The sequence below is a fragment of the Doryrhamphus excisus genome, linkage group LG2, assembly GCF_037039965.1.
Source record: "Doryrhamphus excisus strain RoL-2023G ecotype Guam linkage group LG2, RoL_Dexc_Guam_v1.1, whole genome shotgun sequence".
Lineage (NCBI taxonomy): Eukaryota > Metazoa > Chordata > Actinopteri > Syngnathiformes > Syngnathidae > Doryrhamphus > Doryrhamphus excisus.
Window position 1 is genome coordinate 14419281 of NC_136358.1, and position 17265 is coordinate 14436545.

Sequence of the window (17265 nt, forward strand, 5' to 3'; positions counted from 1 at the left end):
CTCATTACGGAGCAATATCAGGAGAAAAAATAATACACCCCATAATAATCCCAGACTGATGAGTTTCGTGTGCTGAGGTTTTGCCCATTTTGTGAATGTTTCTTAAGGCTCTGCTGCCATCTCGTGGTAAAAAATGTAGACGTGGCTACTCGTCTCACCAACCAGGAAATGCTGCCTTCTAGCGGACAGATGATGTAAGTACTGTACCAACTTTCTCCTATATTTACAAATAAGAGTTATTATATAACACGAATACCAAAGCGGTAAGAGTAAATACATTTTATTTTCTCAAGCTTGTTTACAGTATTTAAAGTCAGATTTTATTTGCTATTCACTTTATTACAACTTTTTTTTTAAAGAAAAATTCAAACAGCAAAAAGATATTGCATTTGTTTACTGTACATTATAAACATTATACTACAGTGGCCACAGGAAACATTAAAAAAATGACCAAACTAAAAAGCAAAACATGAATGCAGTTGAAAATTAAATGTCGAGAGCCTGGTAGTGACAGCGGAAATGATGTGATTATGAGGCAGTCACATGTGACAAATGCTATGTAAACAGTCAGAGCATCAGTAAGAACCGTTCAACATGTTCCCCCAAACCGCGTACACTTCTGTGCATTACATATGCTGCTTCCAAATGAATTCACTGGCATGAAATATGGAACAACGCTAGAAAATAGTAACATAACCTCAAAATCAGGAGAAGTAGAAAATAAGAGCACACTGGCAAACAAACAGCTCGCCATCTAGTTCTTTGCTATGGAAGATAAACTGTACAATGCGGACATCCAGTCTTCCGGTCTCTAGTCTAAAGTGTGGTTGCATTTTGCACGTTTCAATTGCACAGGAAGCTCTGCTTATTGTTAAAAGCTCAAACTGTTATTGCATCCAGCAAACTCTTAAAATAATAAAAATCTATTTGTGAGTAGCCCTCATTGACTGCTGTCTTGACACTTTGCACGACACGTTGGTGCGCATTATTTACAAGTTTGGTTTGGGTTTGTTAAGTCACCAAATCTTCCAAAGGCCTCTTATTAATTGCTTTGTGTTTATTGGTCCGTCTCAAATAGCAGCCTTTTTTTCCTTTTTAGACGGTTTTCTTCCTGAGCAGCACTTTTGCAGCTGATGTCGCACTTTCTAAACATGCACTTACATTTACAATGTGCACTTTAAAATGACAAATCTACAAGTGTCAGTGACACCGTTTTGGTCTAGTCTAGGATGGCGTCACGGCTTCCGGCTGATGATCCCGATGCTGCCGGCTTTGCCACATGAGCTACCATTTCAAACAAACTAGAAGCAGCATGATGGACATGGAATGCAAAAAAAAAAAACTACAGTGAGACGTTCTGACCCTCACCTGAAACAATGACTGCATGGCTATTCTGGTATGTAAGCCATGCACGGTATATGCTGGCCAAAAATAAGGGCTCAAAACAAAGGCCACCAAGCGCATGTTGAGACTCGTCTTCCTCGTCTTTCTTTGTGTGGCTGTTAGCTTGCTTGCCTCTCAGGGGGTTGCTGTGGGAGTGATTAGTAGCGCCTCCGAGCAATCACATTAGTGTTTGGCTCACCTCTCTGTGCGCTACGCAGATTACTTTTAAATGTATATTTACAATGCTTCACATTAGAGCGGGTCGTTAAGTCAATCAGTACTCACGATGCATTACATGAGCTTCTGGATTAAGTAGTGGTCTGTTGCCATGAGGACAAGCCGAGATGACCTACTGTAGCAGGCACTGACTGAATAACATTTCCCAACATACACCCATAGAGGGCGCTCTATGCTTGTAATAAGAGAGGCACAGAGCAGGGTGGAGGCTAGAAAGAGCAGCAGGAAGAGTGTGTGCGTGTGGGGGGGGGCTTCTATTCTGGTAGGCTCAACATCGTCACCTCTGGCTTCATCTTGAAGTACTGGTTGAAGCGCAGCAACGCATACCTGTAAGAAGTGACACAGAAGAAGGTCAATACTAGTCGCACATTAGCGTGGAGGTACTTTACTCTGAGGTGACGACTTACTCTAAAAAGTCAAAGTCAATGGTGGAGAATTTGGCCTGAATCAGAGCCCAGAGAGCCCAGAAGAAATGTGATGCCTGAGAGAAGACAAAGGAAAGAAGACAAAAGGATTAGGCTTCTCGTGACGCCAAACGCAGCCTATGTGAGCTGGCGCGGGGCCAGCACAGGCCCTATGGCAACAGCAACAAATACCTAACCCAGATACACAAAAACAATACACTAGTCCATCCTCCCACTGTCCCCTTTTACTCTTGACAGTAAACAAATGTCTCCTTGACAGGTTTAGTCAACTGCCCCTCCTCGTGTTTCTAAATGCAACACCTGACCACCATAAATTGCGTGCACAGTAAGAAATACTATTATATCAATGTGTAGTTCTTTCTACAATATCTCACATTTCAGCACCCTTTCTTTTATATAGGAAGAATACATATACTGTACTGTAGGAAGTAAACGTATACTTCAGAGTTGTCTTTGTACACCATGTATAGCAGCATATAGATTATTCACTGAATAATGGGAATGGGATGCATGAGTGCTGCCGGCACTGGGAGCTCATTGAGCTAAAAGTAATTTCCAACATATACTGTGACGTTCTGAAGCAGAGCATGGTCCCCTCCAAGATGTACACAGACTAAGCTATATCCAGGTTACATCATAAATAAAATGTGAAGGGTATACGGGTACTCCATGGAGAATAGTGGAGTCAAAAAGCTGTCCTGTGCCATTCTTAGTACACTATGGGTACACTATGGGCCTGCAGGCAAAATGTGGCTCCAGGAGGTGTTGTGTAAATAACAAGCCTGTATAGGAAACATGTGACTAACACAAGTGTCAAAATGAGATTTCAAGATAAAAGCTACTTCTACCGTTCTCCCTGACATCTAAGGCCGTTTGTGTGGCCTTAATCAAACAAACGTAACTAAGTAACGTCTCCAGAAGAGCAGCAGCACGCAATAAAAGCACTTACCAGGGCAAACCGGTTGACTTGCACGTAAAGGACCTCCACTTCTCTTTCCGTCACCTCAGTGCTCAGGCCTTTGTGCTCCTTGTAGGATTCCAGGTACGAGCGGAGCCACTGCAGCTGAAAGGGCCGCTGTGGGTACCGACTATAATCCACTTTGTTCAGACCTGGGGAGAACAGTAAACGTATGGAAAAGCAGCTCTCTCATATTTCATTCTTCCATCGTGAGACCCAACTTACCAGCAAACTCATTGAAATGATTCCCAATGTCGAAGGCTTGGTAATTGTAGCCAGCGTACTCGTAGTCGATGAACTTTACGTTCCCTGTAAGGAGAAGCGGTGTTGTTTAGGCAGGGACAAGGGAAACTAATGTTCTATGATGATGATGATGCGTGTTGTTTTAATCCCTTTGATAACTCAGTATGTCAGATTAGGGATTGACTTGTTTCCTTAGACTAGGGATTGACTTGTTTCCTTAGACTAGGGATTGACTTGTTTCCTGTCCAACTGGAGCGGCTGGAAAATCCGCCGGCTCTTGCAGAGGGAGTCAAGGAGTAAGAGTTTGCATTTTGAGACCACCAAAAGTCAGAATAGCTAACAAAGAGAGGGCGGGGGGGATTCCAGCATCTGGTTGACAGGGTCTCAAACTGAGTTATCAGCTCACAACAGTGATATGTTTTGCGGGGATGGAAATGTACAAAGTCAGCACTAAAGTTGCACACCGGAGCAGAAAAGAGAAGTATGGGCTGACATTGAGAATGTTTGCTTTGGATACATGCAGAGTACAGTGGCAAACGTGCTAGGACAGGTTTGACGAGAATGTGGAGTCAAGACAATAAAGGCGGTGTAGTAAAAGGAGACAACACGTAAAAAGGCACTTTAGATGATGTAAAACACAAAAAAAGGAAAAAAAATTAAGTCCCACCCACTGAACCAAGTTACATAACTAACTAGATGCACATTTGATCAAGTCAGGAGTTGCAGCAAGAATTCCCTTCAAATCAGAGGGTGGAAGAATGTACAGTGCAGACAGCTGCATGCATTAATGATGAGCATAAAGGGAAGCTTGATCTCAAAATACAAACCCTTGCTTTGACATGTCCAGTTGTGACAGGGTTATTTCAATAGGGATGCCTTCAATCCAAATGAATGGGACTCTTTCTTTAAGGCTAGTTTCATTGCCCTAACACATGGAACATGAGGTTCTTTTTAAGTGGTGCTGGACTACAGAGAAAGACACTTTGAGATGGGTTACCAGGCGGAGTGTGGGTCCTAGCGGGACACAACTGAACACCTCCAGGCAGTGGCTATAGCCCCCCCTGTGCAGCAGATGAAAAGGTTGGGGCAAACATCTTTCACACATGCTCACTCTCTCACTGACAATATTTGCCTTGTCGCCCTCATTACTGCAGTTTCCCCCAGCGTGACCGAACAACCCCCATACTCGCAAATACACCCCTCCAATGCTCCCGTCTCATTGGTCCACTGTGAACCCAATCATGTGACACCTTTGCTGTGAATGATGTAATGTGTGTAGCTTGTTATGTATATTTATTTTTCCCAATTCAAGAAAAGGCTTTGATGATTACTCTGTGATTTAGTTCCTCCATGTGTTTGTCGACTAGACGTAAAGGACAGGATAGAAATCTCTATTTTGCCATGAATGCATCTTAAGCCACATCATACCCAAGCCTGAAACACCATTCTGCAAGTGTGTAACAATTCCATACACAGTCGTGCCATTTCTGCCATGTTCTGTCTTGGCTGTTGACCTGATGCTTGTGACACAGAAAACCATGTTTTAGCAGAAACAATGAACCCTTTTTTGAAACACAAAACCATGGAGAAAGTTCTGGGGTGTGGGATTTAATTCTTCCCAGATGATGTATTTGTTCTTACAGTTCTGCAGAGGCATGTTTCGGCTTGGCAAAATGTGGTTATAAATGGAAACCACCTGAGAGGTGTGATGCGAAGAGAAAAGACAAGAGGTACAAAAAAAATGTGGTACCACCCGCAAGAAGCCTAGCAATAAGAGAGGGGCAACTTGTGGCTGAGTAGCATTGGAGGGTGCAGTGGGTGCCATGATTCATCCTGATAAGGCTGAGCAGAGGGCAGACTACACACAAGGGGCCCCCAGAGGCGACCGTGCGCGGAGTTTGTCGCTCTCCATTGCCTCCCCAGGCCAAGGCGGCGCAGGGCAGCCGCACCCTCGGCTGTTCTTCCTAAGGGAGAGAGGCTAGACACAAGGAGCTGTGAGAAGGGCCTCGCCCCTCGCCGCCACTGGACGAGGGGCCTGACAACGCATATACACCCCGCCCCACATTACACACCCTCCCACATTACATTCTACAGCTCTTTCTCACTCCCTACCATTGCCCCCCTGCAAATGCAAACTAATACATTTGCCAAAAGCCTATATGTGGAACATATGTGGAACATATGATGTCCTTCTCTGTTCGGGCTGAAAATAGTGGCTTTAGCACCACTTATGTAACTTAAACACCCAAGAGGGGAAAAGATGTAAATTAAGAATGCGAGATGAAAGATTTGGAAACATTATATCCAAACCTTTTTTTATCTATGGCCCAGTACAAACACCAGCAATGAGTGACATGTGTGAGGAGTGGAGGAAGTGCCGTTTCAATGCAATCCTACCTGAGTGTATGAGCCAAGGTGTTTCACTCGACACAACACAAACTCAAGCCACACAAAACGGTGCAGATGCACGTAGTGGATACTCACCTGCCTGCTGGTTATAGATGATGTTTTTGCACAGCAGGTCGTTGTGGCACAGGACCACGGGGGAGCCCAGCACTGACAAGCTCTGCTGGAGCCACACGAGTTCTTCTCGAAGACATGGCGGGCTGGGCACCTCCGTGTTCAACCTGGAGGAGATGAGATGTGTAGTTTGTGAAGTAAACATCTGGAAGTCTCCAAAGGTTAGCAAAAAAACGGGAAAACAAAATAATAAGCTAATTATTACTATTAGTTGTACAGGCATGACACTCTTGTATTAGATATCATCAGATTGTGTTCCTAATATTGCAGCCAATGTGTGGGATTATACTTTATGGGCTCATCTGTGATAACACTGGAAGTTGTAACAACCTCCCTTCAACCTTGGAGACTTTCTAAGGTGATAAGACATTTGAGGATGACTCACTGGGAGGGAGTCTGCTACACGCGCAGATAACAGATAAACACATGGAAAATCCCCATGTATTGTTTTAGTAGCAACATGTGGCTACTGTGTACCTTTCACGTACAGTACTTTTCATTCACACTATTGTTACATATGAGTGAGTCATCTCACCTTGTATTCTGCTCAGGGTCCGTGAAGTACTTTGGGATAAGGGAGAAGTACTTGCCCATCTTCAGCCACAGGTCTGACTGGGGCACCCAGCCATTGTGAGCATGGATGGCGTGATACTTGGCGAGCTGTCTGGCAATGAGCCTGGGAAAGCAGACAAAGGGATCCAACCGAATGTCAAATAAATAAGAGGACAGTTGAGCTTTAAAAGAGCTAGTATATACCTGAACATGGGTTGACTGCGAATGTGCTCTGGCTCCAGGGCAGTTCCTTGCAGGAACTCGTAGCACAGGCCGTTGTTGAAAGTGCAATAGAGCCGCGGGGCGCAGCGGTGTGCGTGCAACACCCGAAAACTCTTCACCTCGTTTTCACGGTCGATCAAAAGTTCAGTTTTGTTGCCATAGATACGAACCAAGACCACATCCTGTAGCGCTGTACCCACGTAGCAGCCCAGCAGCTTATTTGTGATGCCGTCTGTGAAGAACTGTAGGAATGCAAGTTGGGAAATGCTTCAGAACGATTTAACAACAAGGAAGCTTGTTGGCTGTCATTCAAGCTAAACTATCTTTGTTTTGATGCCAGGAACCTTTCTGTGAGGTGGGAGGGGGGTGTCAACATACCAGCCGTAATTGTTCCCTGTATGAGGGATAGACTGAGAATGACAGGAATTTTATTTTTCATGTGGTTGCAATGATTGGCATTTGCTGAGTTCCCCCTTTTTTTGCCCTCATTGATGAAGATGGGAAAAGAGGGTCAGGGCGCGTGACCAACTCCCATCCTGACTGTGCCACACCCCCATTCCTTCTCTTTCCACAGCATAGCTCTTTGTCTGAGGGCTAGAATATGTCTGAGAATTCTCTTTGGTGGAATGTATGTAGACATTTGCTTCGATTGAAAAAGTGGTTCTGTTTCTCCAAGGCAAATAAAAACAAAGGAAGGGTGCCAACTTTTCTAAAAATACTATTTTAATCCATCATTACATATTGATCTTCTCCCAAGGTACAGTGACAATGTAAATAAGACGACACACTCCTCAAACTTAATTGCACGTAATTGACAGCGGCTTTGTTGGGATGATTTGTTTCAAACGCACTGTTTTCAGTGTGATTATAAAGACAAATTAGGATATTGTAACATGTATGCCAACTATAAACTAAACTACAGCTGAGCAATGTTATTTTGGGTAGGCTTTAGGCTACACCTTATGCAATGGTTCTTCAATTGTGTATCTAACAAAGTGACTCAAGCTTCATAGAATGCTCGCGGTGCTTTGGTCGTGACTTGGTGACGCATATGATAATAACCCAAGAAAACCGCACTTTGGCGCTTCTCCCATTTTGGCATAACGGCAGCAACAACAAAACCATTAACACAAATAAAACAGTAATTCCACTAGTTATTACATGACTTTAGGTGGTTCTGTTGCCATTTGAAAAACGGAAGCTAGCGAGTGACGTTCTGATCCTCAAAGCTAGCTTGAATGCTGTGCGTGCGTTACTACGTTATTAATACCCCAAAATTCGAAATATTCATCAATATACAAAAAAAATCAAAGAAAAAACTGTACCTTCATTTTGACTTCGGAGGGTTTCCAGTTTGGCCGCAACTCCTTCATTAGCTTCAACGCACCGGTTCTGTAGTCGCTCTCGTCAACTGTCACGTCTATTTTTGGCACGACTGGAGCCTCTTCGGGTACATGGATGTAGTTGGCCATATCTCGTTTTTTATTATTCTTATTGTTATCGTAACTAGGGGGTAGTAACGTCAGCAGCAAAACGAAAGGGTTCAATGTATGATTAATGTGCGACAGACTGCAGCATATAATCCCAGTGAGGACAGTATGCGGCAACGCCTCTCTAGAAGCTCCACCCATCTAGGAAAAAACCCGATGCATGATGGTAGGAGAGTGTCACATGAGAAGCGCTTGAGTAAAAATCGGCGTACACCGTCAATGAACAGTACACGCCTGTCATTACACGAACAGCCTTATAATTAAAACCTCAGTGAGATTTATCCCCCCCAAAAACTAGCCTTTCAAAATGAAACCTGTTCTAATAGTTCTCATGAGACTAGTATTTAAATGAGAATGGTTGGTTTTACGTAACATTAATCGGCACTCCTTGGTGTCTACATACAAGCGTACACGTGTTAAAGCCCTAACGCACTAAAGTATTGACGTCACATCCCTTAGCCACTTTGAAGTAAGCCTGGACGTTTATAAATGTCAATGCTGCGAGCCAAGTAGTCCGACGGAGCTGGCAAATCCACTTTACCTACATTGATCCACTTTAAATGGCGACTGTCCAGTGAAATGAGAGCAGAATGCACACACAAATGGCTAAACCTCATTCACTGCATTATCCATATAGTCTGCCTTTACATCACTGTGCTGTGAAACACCCTAAATGAATAACATTTCAGTTTATATGCAAATTAACCCAATGGTTAACCCATTACCAGGGCAAAACCTGTACAGTTGGACCTGAATCGTCACCCGGATGCACTCGTGACAGTTCCATGTGATTAACCTACTTTGTACCCAAACATTGGCTCTGCTTACACTGTGACGGCTTATCTCTATGCAGAACATGCACAAGTGATGACTCACCAATTAGCACCTTAAAAAGGTGTCCTCATGAATGATTTATTGGAGACTTCCTGACATGTCATAAACATTTCCTCTTGCGCAATCGTTACAGTGTATGCATGTAGAGTATATGTTTTGCATTCTCAGTGAGTCATCAATAAGTTGGACATACAGTATATCAGCCCATGAGAGCAAAACAGGAGATAAACAGATGGGAGCTCCTGTTGATTTATCATTGACTTTGCTATTGTATGTTGCATTTTTCAAACCTAAACATATCCCGGCAGCACTGTGTTATCTTAATAACCTCTATTGTTAAAAAAAAAAAAAAAAAGGCCAGCCGAGACACAGGAGGAATTGTTTGGTTGGAAATGTGAGCTTCTTGGCAACAAAAGGTGTTTCTTTAAAGATCAGTGGAGAGGGGAGGATCGTAGCCTAAATTTGTGCATAAAATAAATGCTGTTCATTTGTGGTGTGTCTACTTTTGAACTTCTATTTCCAGACACTACACATTATATTATTATATTTATATTTATTCCTAAAAAAATGTGCTATAAAATAAAAATGTGTCTTGCAGCTTTAGTAGTCAGTCAAAGTAGTCTTCTATATCAATGTTGGGGTTGAGCAGCTCCTCCCCATATGGGGTGAGATCTATCTGGTTCAAGATTAGATTCTCAAAGGTTTCCTCTAAGTCCGTTTCCCCGATGAGCACTGCTCCAACCATCCTCCCTCCTCTTAGAACCACCTGCAATGATTACAGTTAACATTTTAATCTCAGAATATATGCGTTTACAGACACTTCCTGTTTTGTGTAATGTCACCTTGACATACTCCTGGCCTTTGGTGCATCGCATCAGCAGCTCATGGTCGGCCCCCAGCCCCTGTGCGTTAAACTTTCCAAGCAGGACCACCTGTTGAAAAACCAAAATATGCATGAGAGAAAACAAGGGCCAAATGTGTCATATGACCTTGAAGTAGCCTAGTCGATGATTTACATAATGGTTATTGTTTAACAGATGTACCTTGTAGTTAAAAAATTTAGTAATGTGGGAGAAGAGCTCAAAACAGAAGTCAAGCTCGATGGTTTCAGACAGGACATGTGCTGCCATGCAGCGACCGGCGTACCAGCCCATCTGACGAGCCTGTGTCCACAATCGCATCTGTACACAACACACAGAGCGAGATTTGCTAAATACACCTTATGCAGGCCCCAAATCAGCATACAGAGTTATCACTCCAAGCCAAAATGCTAACACGTGGTATGTGTACCTGCTGCCATAGTGGGCTGTGCTCCCAGCATGCAGTGCACACATCTCCAGCAGCATAGACATCAGGCTCCGATGTCATCATGTGCTCATCCACCTGGAGACCGCCATCATCTGCTAGAGCAAACTGAAAATAAAAGAATGTAGAATGGTATTTTCTGTTTTTGAATGATGACACCTTGTGGCCTCAGTGTCATATTAACTTGCAGCATCAATATATATTATATATATTTTACAATTCTAACTATACAATTGTGTTATATTACACATATTGTTGGTAGGCATATAACTTTAAATGCATATGTGTCTACTTACATTGTTGCCTTGTAAAAACGGCTCAGTGTTTGGCGTGACACCTGTGGCACTGACGACAAAGTCACACCCATAAGTCTTGCCATTGGTAAGCTGGACATAAACCGGCCACGCTGGGGGGAAAGCTTAATGTCAAGTTAAAATGAAGGGGAATTCAAAATCTTGATCTAGTTCTCACCAGTATCAGGTTGGTCTGTTTGTGATGGAAGGGTGAGCATCTCCTCGGAGGTGAAGATCTTTTCCACCTCACACTGATATTCCACTGAAACCCTCCGGGATGCCTGACAACACGGATTTATTTGCAGCGGGTAACATAAATAGACTCCCCATGCTTTAGGATTGTATTCCGTAACAAAGTTAGCAAAAGTCATCACCTGCTCTGCTCCTTTGAGAACTATTCCCTCATGCCAGTCTGGACCGAGTGCACTGCCAGACTCTGTAGGACCAGAGCTGCGTCCTCGTGTGTTTCGATCTGTGAACAACAGCACATATTGTATAAGCATAGTTTTGGGACAGAAATGCTACATTTAGAATGATGTGAAGACCTGCTGTGAACGTCTGGGCGGCTCCGGGTTTTGTATCCTGTGTGGTGTAGCGAGGCCTCTTGCAGGGAGCAGCTCTCTCTGGCTTGTCGGCCTCCAGCAACGGGATGAGGAATTGCGCGGCTCCTGCATCGAAGAAGGTGTTTCCGATGGCATTGTCCTTCACTGCCCATATCACCTCACAGCCTTCCACCTCATAGCTATGGTTGAACATCTCATTAACTCCACAAGATGGCAGTAGCTGCACTATAAATATCATGTAGCATCCAGCAGTACTACTCACACTAACTCCAAGGCAATCCCTCCATTTCCCACAACAACAATTCTCCTGGCTTTAGATAACTGCTTCTGAAACTCCTGAAATGCAAATGGGGGCAATATCATGACTTTTTTTTTGTCTGTATTAAATTGAATCAAAGCTGTCACAAAAGGAAACCAGAGTACCCGGAGAAAACCCACGCATGCACGGGGAGAACGTGCGCACAGAGATGGTCGAGGGTGGAATTTAACTCAAATCTCCTAGCTGTGAGGCCTGTGTGCTAACCACTCATCCGCTGTGCAGCCGTCAACAGGATATTGTGTTTGGTTAAACTGCCTCCAGCCATTGTAAGCTACTCATTGTTTGTCTCTTTCGGAATTTCATACCTGCATGTGAAATACAATTCCAAAGCATTTATGAAAGTACCTGGGCACTGTCTGTGTCCCGTATACCCAGTACATAGTGCTTGTCCTGGGTTAGCAGCTTAGGTCTGGCCCCGCTGCAGATGCACAGCTTCTCGTAGGAAAAAAACTGTCCATCAGTTGTTTCCACCAACTGGGGATTAAAAAAATGTACATTTAAAAGGGACTGTATCAAAAAATTCAAGACCACACCCGCTGGCTAGCATATGCTACCAACAGAACATACACAAAAACAGGTTAAGGCAATTTAGGTTCATCCATTCATTTCACCCGCAAGGCCAATATCCACAACTTTATGTGAGGAGCGTACGCGCATAACTCGCTTTGTCAGTTTATTCTAAAACTCTTACATGTGATTGTGTGTGCAGTGCTTTCACGGCAGAGTGGATGACAGTCAAGTTGGGGAACTTCTCCTCCAGCACACTGGATGGTTGTTCCTCCACATGAAATTCTTCCAGAACTTTGGCCACCTTTCCAAGGAAGACATGTCAGGAGGATGACATTCACGTTATTCAAAAAGATATGTTAATTTCTGATGAAATGCGGTAACATTTAGAAGCTTACAGTAATTCATTATATCTGACCTGTTTGTAGTTGGTCACAGCCTTGATGTGGGGGCCTGCGGTCATCAGAGCCACGTCAGCTGACGGTAAACTGCATGACAACTACACACACACACACACATCATGTGTAGCAATACACTTGTGTACAGTACTAGTATATGTCTGTAGCGTTTGTCTCGCTTTTGTTTCACCTGCTCAACACATGTCACACCCGCGATGCCACCTCCAACGATGATACATTTGAAACGTTTCCGTGTTTTATCTGCCATGATTGCTAACCGAGCTCAGTCGAGGTAACCTCACATGGTGTATTTTATTACGCTTCTGTCTCTTCAATATGATAACACGGAACTAGTAACAGGTAAATGCTGGCTAAAATCTAAATTTAAGTCCCTCGTAGGCAAACTAGAAGTGCGTGGTTATTGCTACATGTGAGTAGCAGGACCGCTGTAAATTCACTTCCGTGTTGACATAAAGTACGGCAGGCGGTAAGGGACGATATTATAAGGTGATGCGATATTAATATGAAGGCAGCATAACCGTACATTTTATGCCGAAAACAATAATTTTTGCATAATATTATGTGCTTATCTGTGGTTTGTTGTCTTTATATTATACATGGGTGTCAACATTTCTATACCCCTTTTCACACTATTTCACACTAATGCTACTCCAGGATATGCCAGTTTTGAATTAGATCACAAAATTGCGCCTGTAAGGTCAGAGATGAATGGGTCCGTGGGGTCATGAATTAGACATATATAATTCAGCCTACATCATTAGCTCAGTGATAAACAACTCCACACCGCATAGCAGCTGAAGTGCAAATGCTATTTGTGATTTTTGCATGAAGTAATGGACAGATCTTGACATGATCCCTCCTATCATGCGTTTGTTGCATAATGGCTGCATCGTTGTTTTTTTTAATTCATCAGCAAAGCTGTCGCTTTTTTTTTTTTAGAAGCCTTTTATGTCCATTTTAACAATAAATGGGAGGATAAATGTCAGTGTCACTGATGATCAGGTCACTGGTAATCCAACACAGGTTCATGTTGTGCGTCATACTTCCCCTCTTGATGCTCATTACGCTACCCTGAATAACCCTAGCAGGAACACATGACTCTATCGATACATTGTGACATAAACTTGTTTTTGCAACGGACATATTTGCATCATTAATAGGTAAATGTGATAACAGTGTTGAAGCGCTTTGAGTGCCTTCGAGGTGCAAAAGGCACTACATAAGTGTAAGACTATTTACCATTTACATATTTGAGCATTTATTTACGGTGGGTTATTTTATGCATCTAAAGATAATTTGTTAAATATACCTCATGCAGGTATATTCATGCAAAACTCAGACAGACAATCACAAATAACATTAATTGGAAACCTTCCAACTCAATCAATTCCTCAATTCCCCCAACTGTTAATTTGTGGACTAATATGACAGGTTGCCTTCCATGCATGATATATCAGGATTATTTCATCCAAATTGTACAATAGTTGAATTAATTTGTTTAGTACACCTTTACATGTATGTTCAAATTTATTGCAACTTGTTTCCACATTTTTTAATTGATTATTTCATTCATTTTAGTTTTTTATTTTATTTAGAGAATGCTACTGAGAAATAGCATCAAAAAAGTCACCAAAACAGAAGAAAAATCACATGAACCTAAACAAAAGGTACAGTAAAGTTGATAGAATAAACACTTCAGGATTGTTATTACAGTTCATTAAAAAGGAAGATAGTAGTCTGGTGGCAGTAATAGGTCCCTCTTGCCATAGGTGGCAGATCCCACATTGGTTGGCGCGTACACCGTGCCGATGGTGTTACTGGACCGGACCAGGAAGTCTGCTAACCTTTGGGTGACACAGGTGGCTGTGTTGCACTTTCTCTTCTCAATGGGATGGCTAAAACGACAAAAAAGAAGTAAAACTACTGACTACCAGTTGTGTCCCATAGAGGTAGTCTACCTGTTCATAGCCGAGAGGCCTTGCTGTGATCGTGTCGCCATGAGTCCAAGGAATGGGTTAGAAAGCGGGAATTTAGGCACTGCCCAGCCGTCGTCCTCTGGTGGAGCACTCTCCTCCTCGCTGAATGAGCTAGGACTTAAGTGTCTGAATCACAAATAGGAAGCTGTATCAGCGAGATGATGACCACTTCTTGGAGCCATGTCCCAAGAGAGAAGGAAAAGTGTCTACTTCAATTCCTCATTTCACTCCACATTTTTCTCCTCAGATGAGCACAATTTTGCGGCACATATTGTATTGCCAGTATATCATTTCAATTGCCATGATATGGTTTCTATGATATCTCAATGTGCTGACATCCGATTCCACCGCTTAAAGTCTGACTCCATAAGAATGTTTTTAAAAAGTAGACTATCTGGAGTGCATTTGCTCACCTGTGGCTTGGGGCAGCAGTGATGCAATGCAGCAGCACAGACAGCATTAAGAAGAGCTCAGGCACTCGCAGGTGATACATAGTGATGGGTGGCTATCTGTCGGGATAGGACAATTATTATATCCAGTACATTAATGTACTTAACAAACAGTACAATAACAAACATACAGTATTTCTTCTTCACACACACACACACATATAGTATGTGTATGTGTCATTCATTTCTAATTTTCACAAAAGTACTTTAAATAAAATTTAAATGAAATGCAAAATATAGAGTAAGATCAACATCAAATAATAAGGACAAAAATATGGTAGAAAGGAGTATTTATTATTCTTATTTATTGCATGGTAACAAACATTATTCCCGCCCTTATAAAATATTACAATTCTATGCAGTATTTGTCTGATTTTTATACGTTTTATATTACCAATTATTTATTCTACATTAGTAAACTGCATGGCAGAATGTGTGAATATAATATTTATATTTATATTATAAGTCATATACATATGTGACATATATGACATATGAATTTTTATGACACAACATTTATGTACTTATTTTTCCTCTGGAAATGATAAATATATATCAACTATTTACTGTTAAATGTATATGTAATATGGCATTTTCACCTTTTCCCATAATAGAAACATTTTTATGACTGCATATTCTGACAACCATCAATACTCCCGTATGCTAATGTATTTGTTACAGTGGCACACTATGATGGAATGGAACAAATTGATAATTGGAAATACAGTATGTAATTATGCTAAATCTGAAGCTATTTAGACAAATAAATCAAAACCAGTGGGAAAAAAGTACTTACATTGTGTAGCTTACTTATGTCAACAGAGCCCAGTCTTTTGTGAAGCAGTCCAGAGGTTTGCCACAGTCTCCCAATGCGCCAACACTTATAGGTGCCGCGCTCAAACCACTTGTGACATCAGCTCTCCAAATATAGCTGTGCGTTTTTTTTTTTTTTTTTAATTCACAATGAATGAGGGAGATCGCAGGGGTCTTCCATGGCATATAATGTATGCATAGCCGTGCTTTAAGGCACTCCCTTCTAGCCTTGCACCCAAACACACTGTAACATCTGTCAAACTTCACCATCCTCATCATGTCATTAGTGCACGCTGTGAGAATGACCCGCCCGGAAACACACACCTGGGAGGTAGACACGGTCAAAGAGTGAAGCCAGGAAGTTTGAGGTCACCTGGCTGAGTTCCTTCCTGCTTCCCTCTGGACTTTCCTTGATGCTAAATAATGTATTGTCATCAATAATGAATGGTGGCTCAATATTTAAATGGACATGTAACAAACAAGTATGAATGAATAATGATTGAGTGATTGAGTTAAAGGATCTAATTTAATTACTTTTATTTATTATGCATTTTATTTGATTATTTAATAAAATGATGTACAGTAATTCCTCTTTTATTGTGGATAATTGCTTCCAGACTCGAATTTACACAAAGTACGATTCCTTATTTATAAATGGAGCATTTTGTAGTTAAAACATACATAACCTGTTTCTAAATGTGTTTTTTAACATTATTAGAGCCCTTTGGACATGAAATAACACCCCTATATTCACCTCTACACTCGTATTACCCAATATAGGAGACAATAAGAGGCAGGCCGCACGGTAGTTGAGTGGTGAGCATGTAAGCCAAACAGTCAGGAGATTGTGAAGACCTATGTGGAGTTTGCATGTTCGCGTGGGTTTTCTCCGGGTACTCCCAGTTTCCTCCCACATTCCAAAAACATGCTAGGTTAATTGGCCACTCCAAATTGTCCATAGGTATGAATGTGAGTGTGAATGGTTGTTTGTGATTGGCTGGCGACCAGTCCAGGGTGTACCCCCGCCTCTCATCCAAAGTCAGCTGAGATAGCATACTAACACCTAGTGTCTTGACACCTACATATCATTCCATATCATAGCAGTCCATTTGTCATAATTCTTTTTACATGTCATCTTTCCTCCCAGTTGTATGTCCATTCCGACAACAGACAAGCCACTGATTCGTCATAGCTAAACTTAACTTTCAGAGGAAGGGGACTGATGCAATACATTGCACATTAATTCTTCTCTTTACAGAAAAATGTGAGTCTTGTGTCTGGAAATAACTTTCCAACTAAAGCTTACCTGATTAACTTCCTGTTACAAACACCTACATGTAAAACAAATGGCTGCATGGAAATGAATGACCTTATTCCCGTGGGCTGGTGATTGGTTTTAGGTTTCGTGTATAATAAATATGCTAAAATATGCCATTTTCACTCCACCTTATATATAAACATATATACATATCTGCATTGATGCATTAATGTATAGGAGGACGTGCTTCTATTATTGCACTAGTCACTGGGTTCAAAACAGTCGGGATCAAAAGAGTGCATGTGAATCTTTTTACACACTTTTTGCAAATGTAAGGTTATTTTAAGACATTTAAGGCAGAATATTATTTACAAAACAATAGGACATGCATCAAACACTTGTTATTGGAGTAAGCGTTTCGTTTTAAGCGAGAAGATTTCATTAATAATAGCATCACAACCTGACAGTATGGAAAAAATACACAGAAATTGTTAAAAAA

At 41.9% G+C, this 17265-nt stretch overlaps 3 protein-coding genes across 3 annotated transcripts; all 3 read right to left on the bottom strand.

The window, feature by feature from the left end:
• Positions 1-264: 264 nt before the first annotated feature.
• etnk1 (ethanolamine kinase 1) lies at positions 265-8148 on the bottom strand. Its single transcript, XM_058078295.2, has 8 exons — positions 7866-8148; positions 6523-6782; positions 6302-6442; positions 5731-5873; positions 3229-3312; positions 2995-3155; positions 2028-2101; positions 265-1947 (listed from the first exon to the last, which is right to left on the bottom strand). Exons 1-8 carry the CDS (start codon positions 8010-8012, stop codon positions 1875-1877), a joined length of 1083 nt encoding a protein of 360 aa, XP_057934278.2. The 5' UTR covers positions 8013-8148; the 3' UTR covers positions 265-1874.
• Positions 8149-8908: 760 nt separating this feature from the next.
• pyroxd1 (pyridine nucleotide-disulphide oxidoreductase domain 1) lies at positions 8909-12723 on the bottom strand. Its single transcript, XM_058077713.2, has 13 exons — positions 12440-12723; positions 12270-12350; positions 12036-12155; positions 11690-11818; positions 11288-11361; positions 11008-11204; positions 10837-10934; positions 10641-10743; positions 10466-10575; positions 10155-10277; positions 9908-10045; positions 9707-9796; positions 8909-9630 (listed from the first exon to the last, which is right to left on the bottom strand). Exons 1-13 carry the CDS (start codon positions 12515-12517, stop codon positions 9472-9474), a joined length of 1500 nt encoding a protein of 499 aa, XP_057933696.2. The 5' UTR covers positions 12518-12723; the 3' UTR covers positions 8909-9471.
• Positions 12724-13987: 1264 nt separating this feature from the next.
• iapp (islet amyloid polypeptide) lies at positions 13988-15536 on the bottom strand. Its single transcript, XM_058077974.2, has 4 exons — positions 15492-15536; positions 14660-14755; positions 14229-14372; positions 13988-14165 (listed from the first exon to the last, which is right to left on the bottom strand). Exons 2-4 carry the CDS (start codon positions 14737-14739, stop codon positions 13988-13990), a joined length of 402 nt encoding a protein of 133 aa, XP_057933957.2. The 5' UTR covers positions 14740-14755; positions 15492-15536.
• Positions 15537-17265: the final 1729 nt, after the last annotated feature.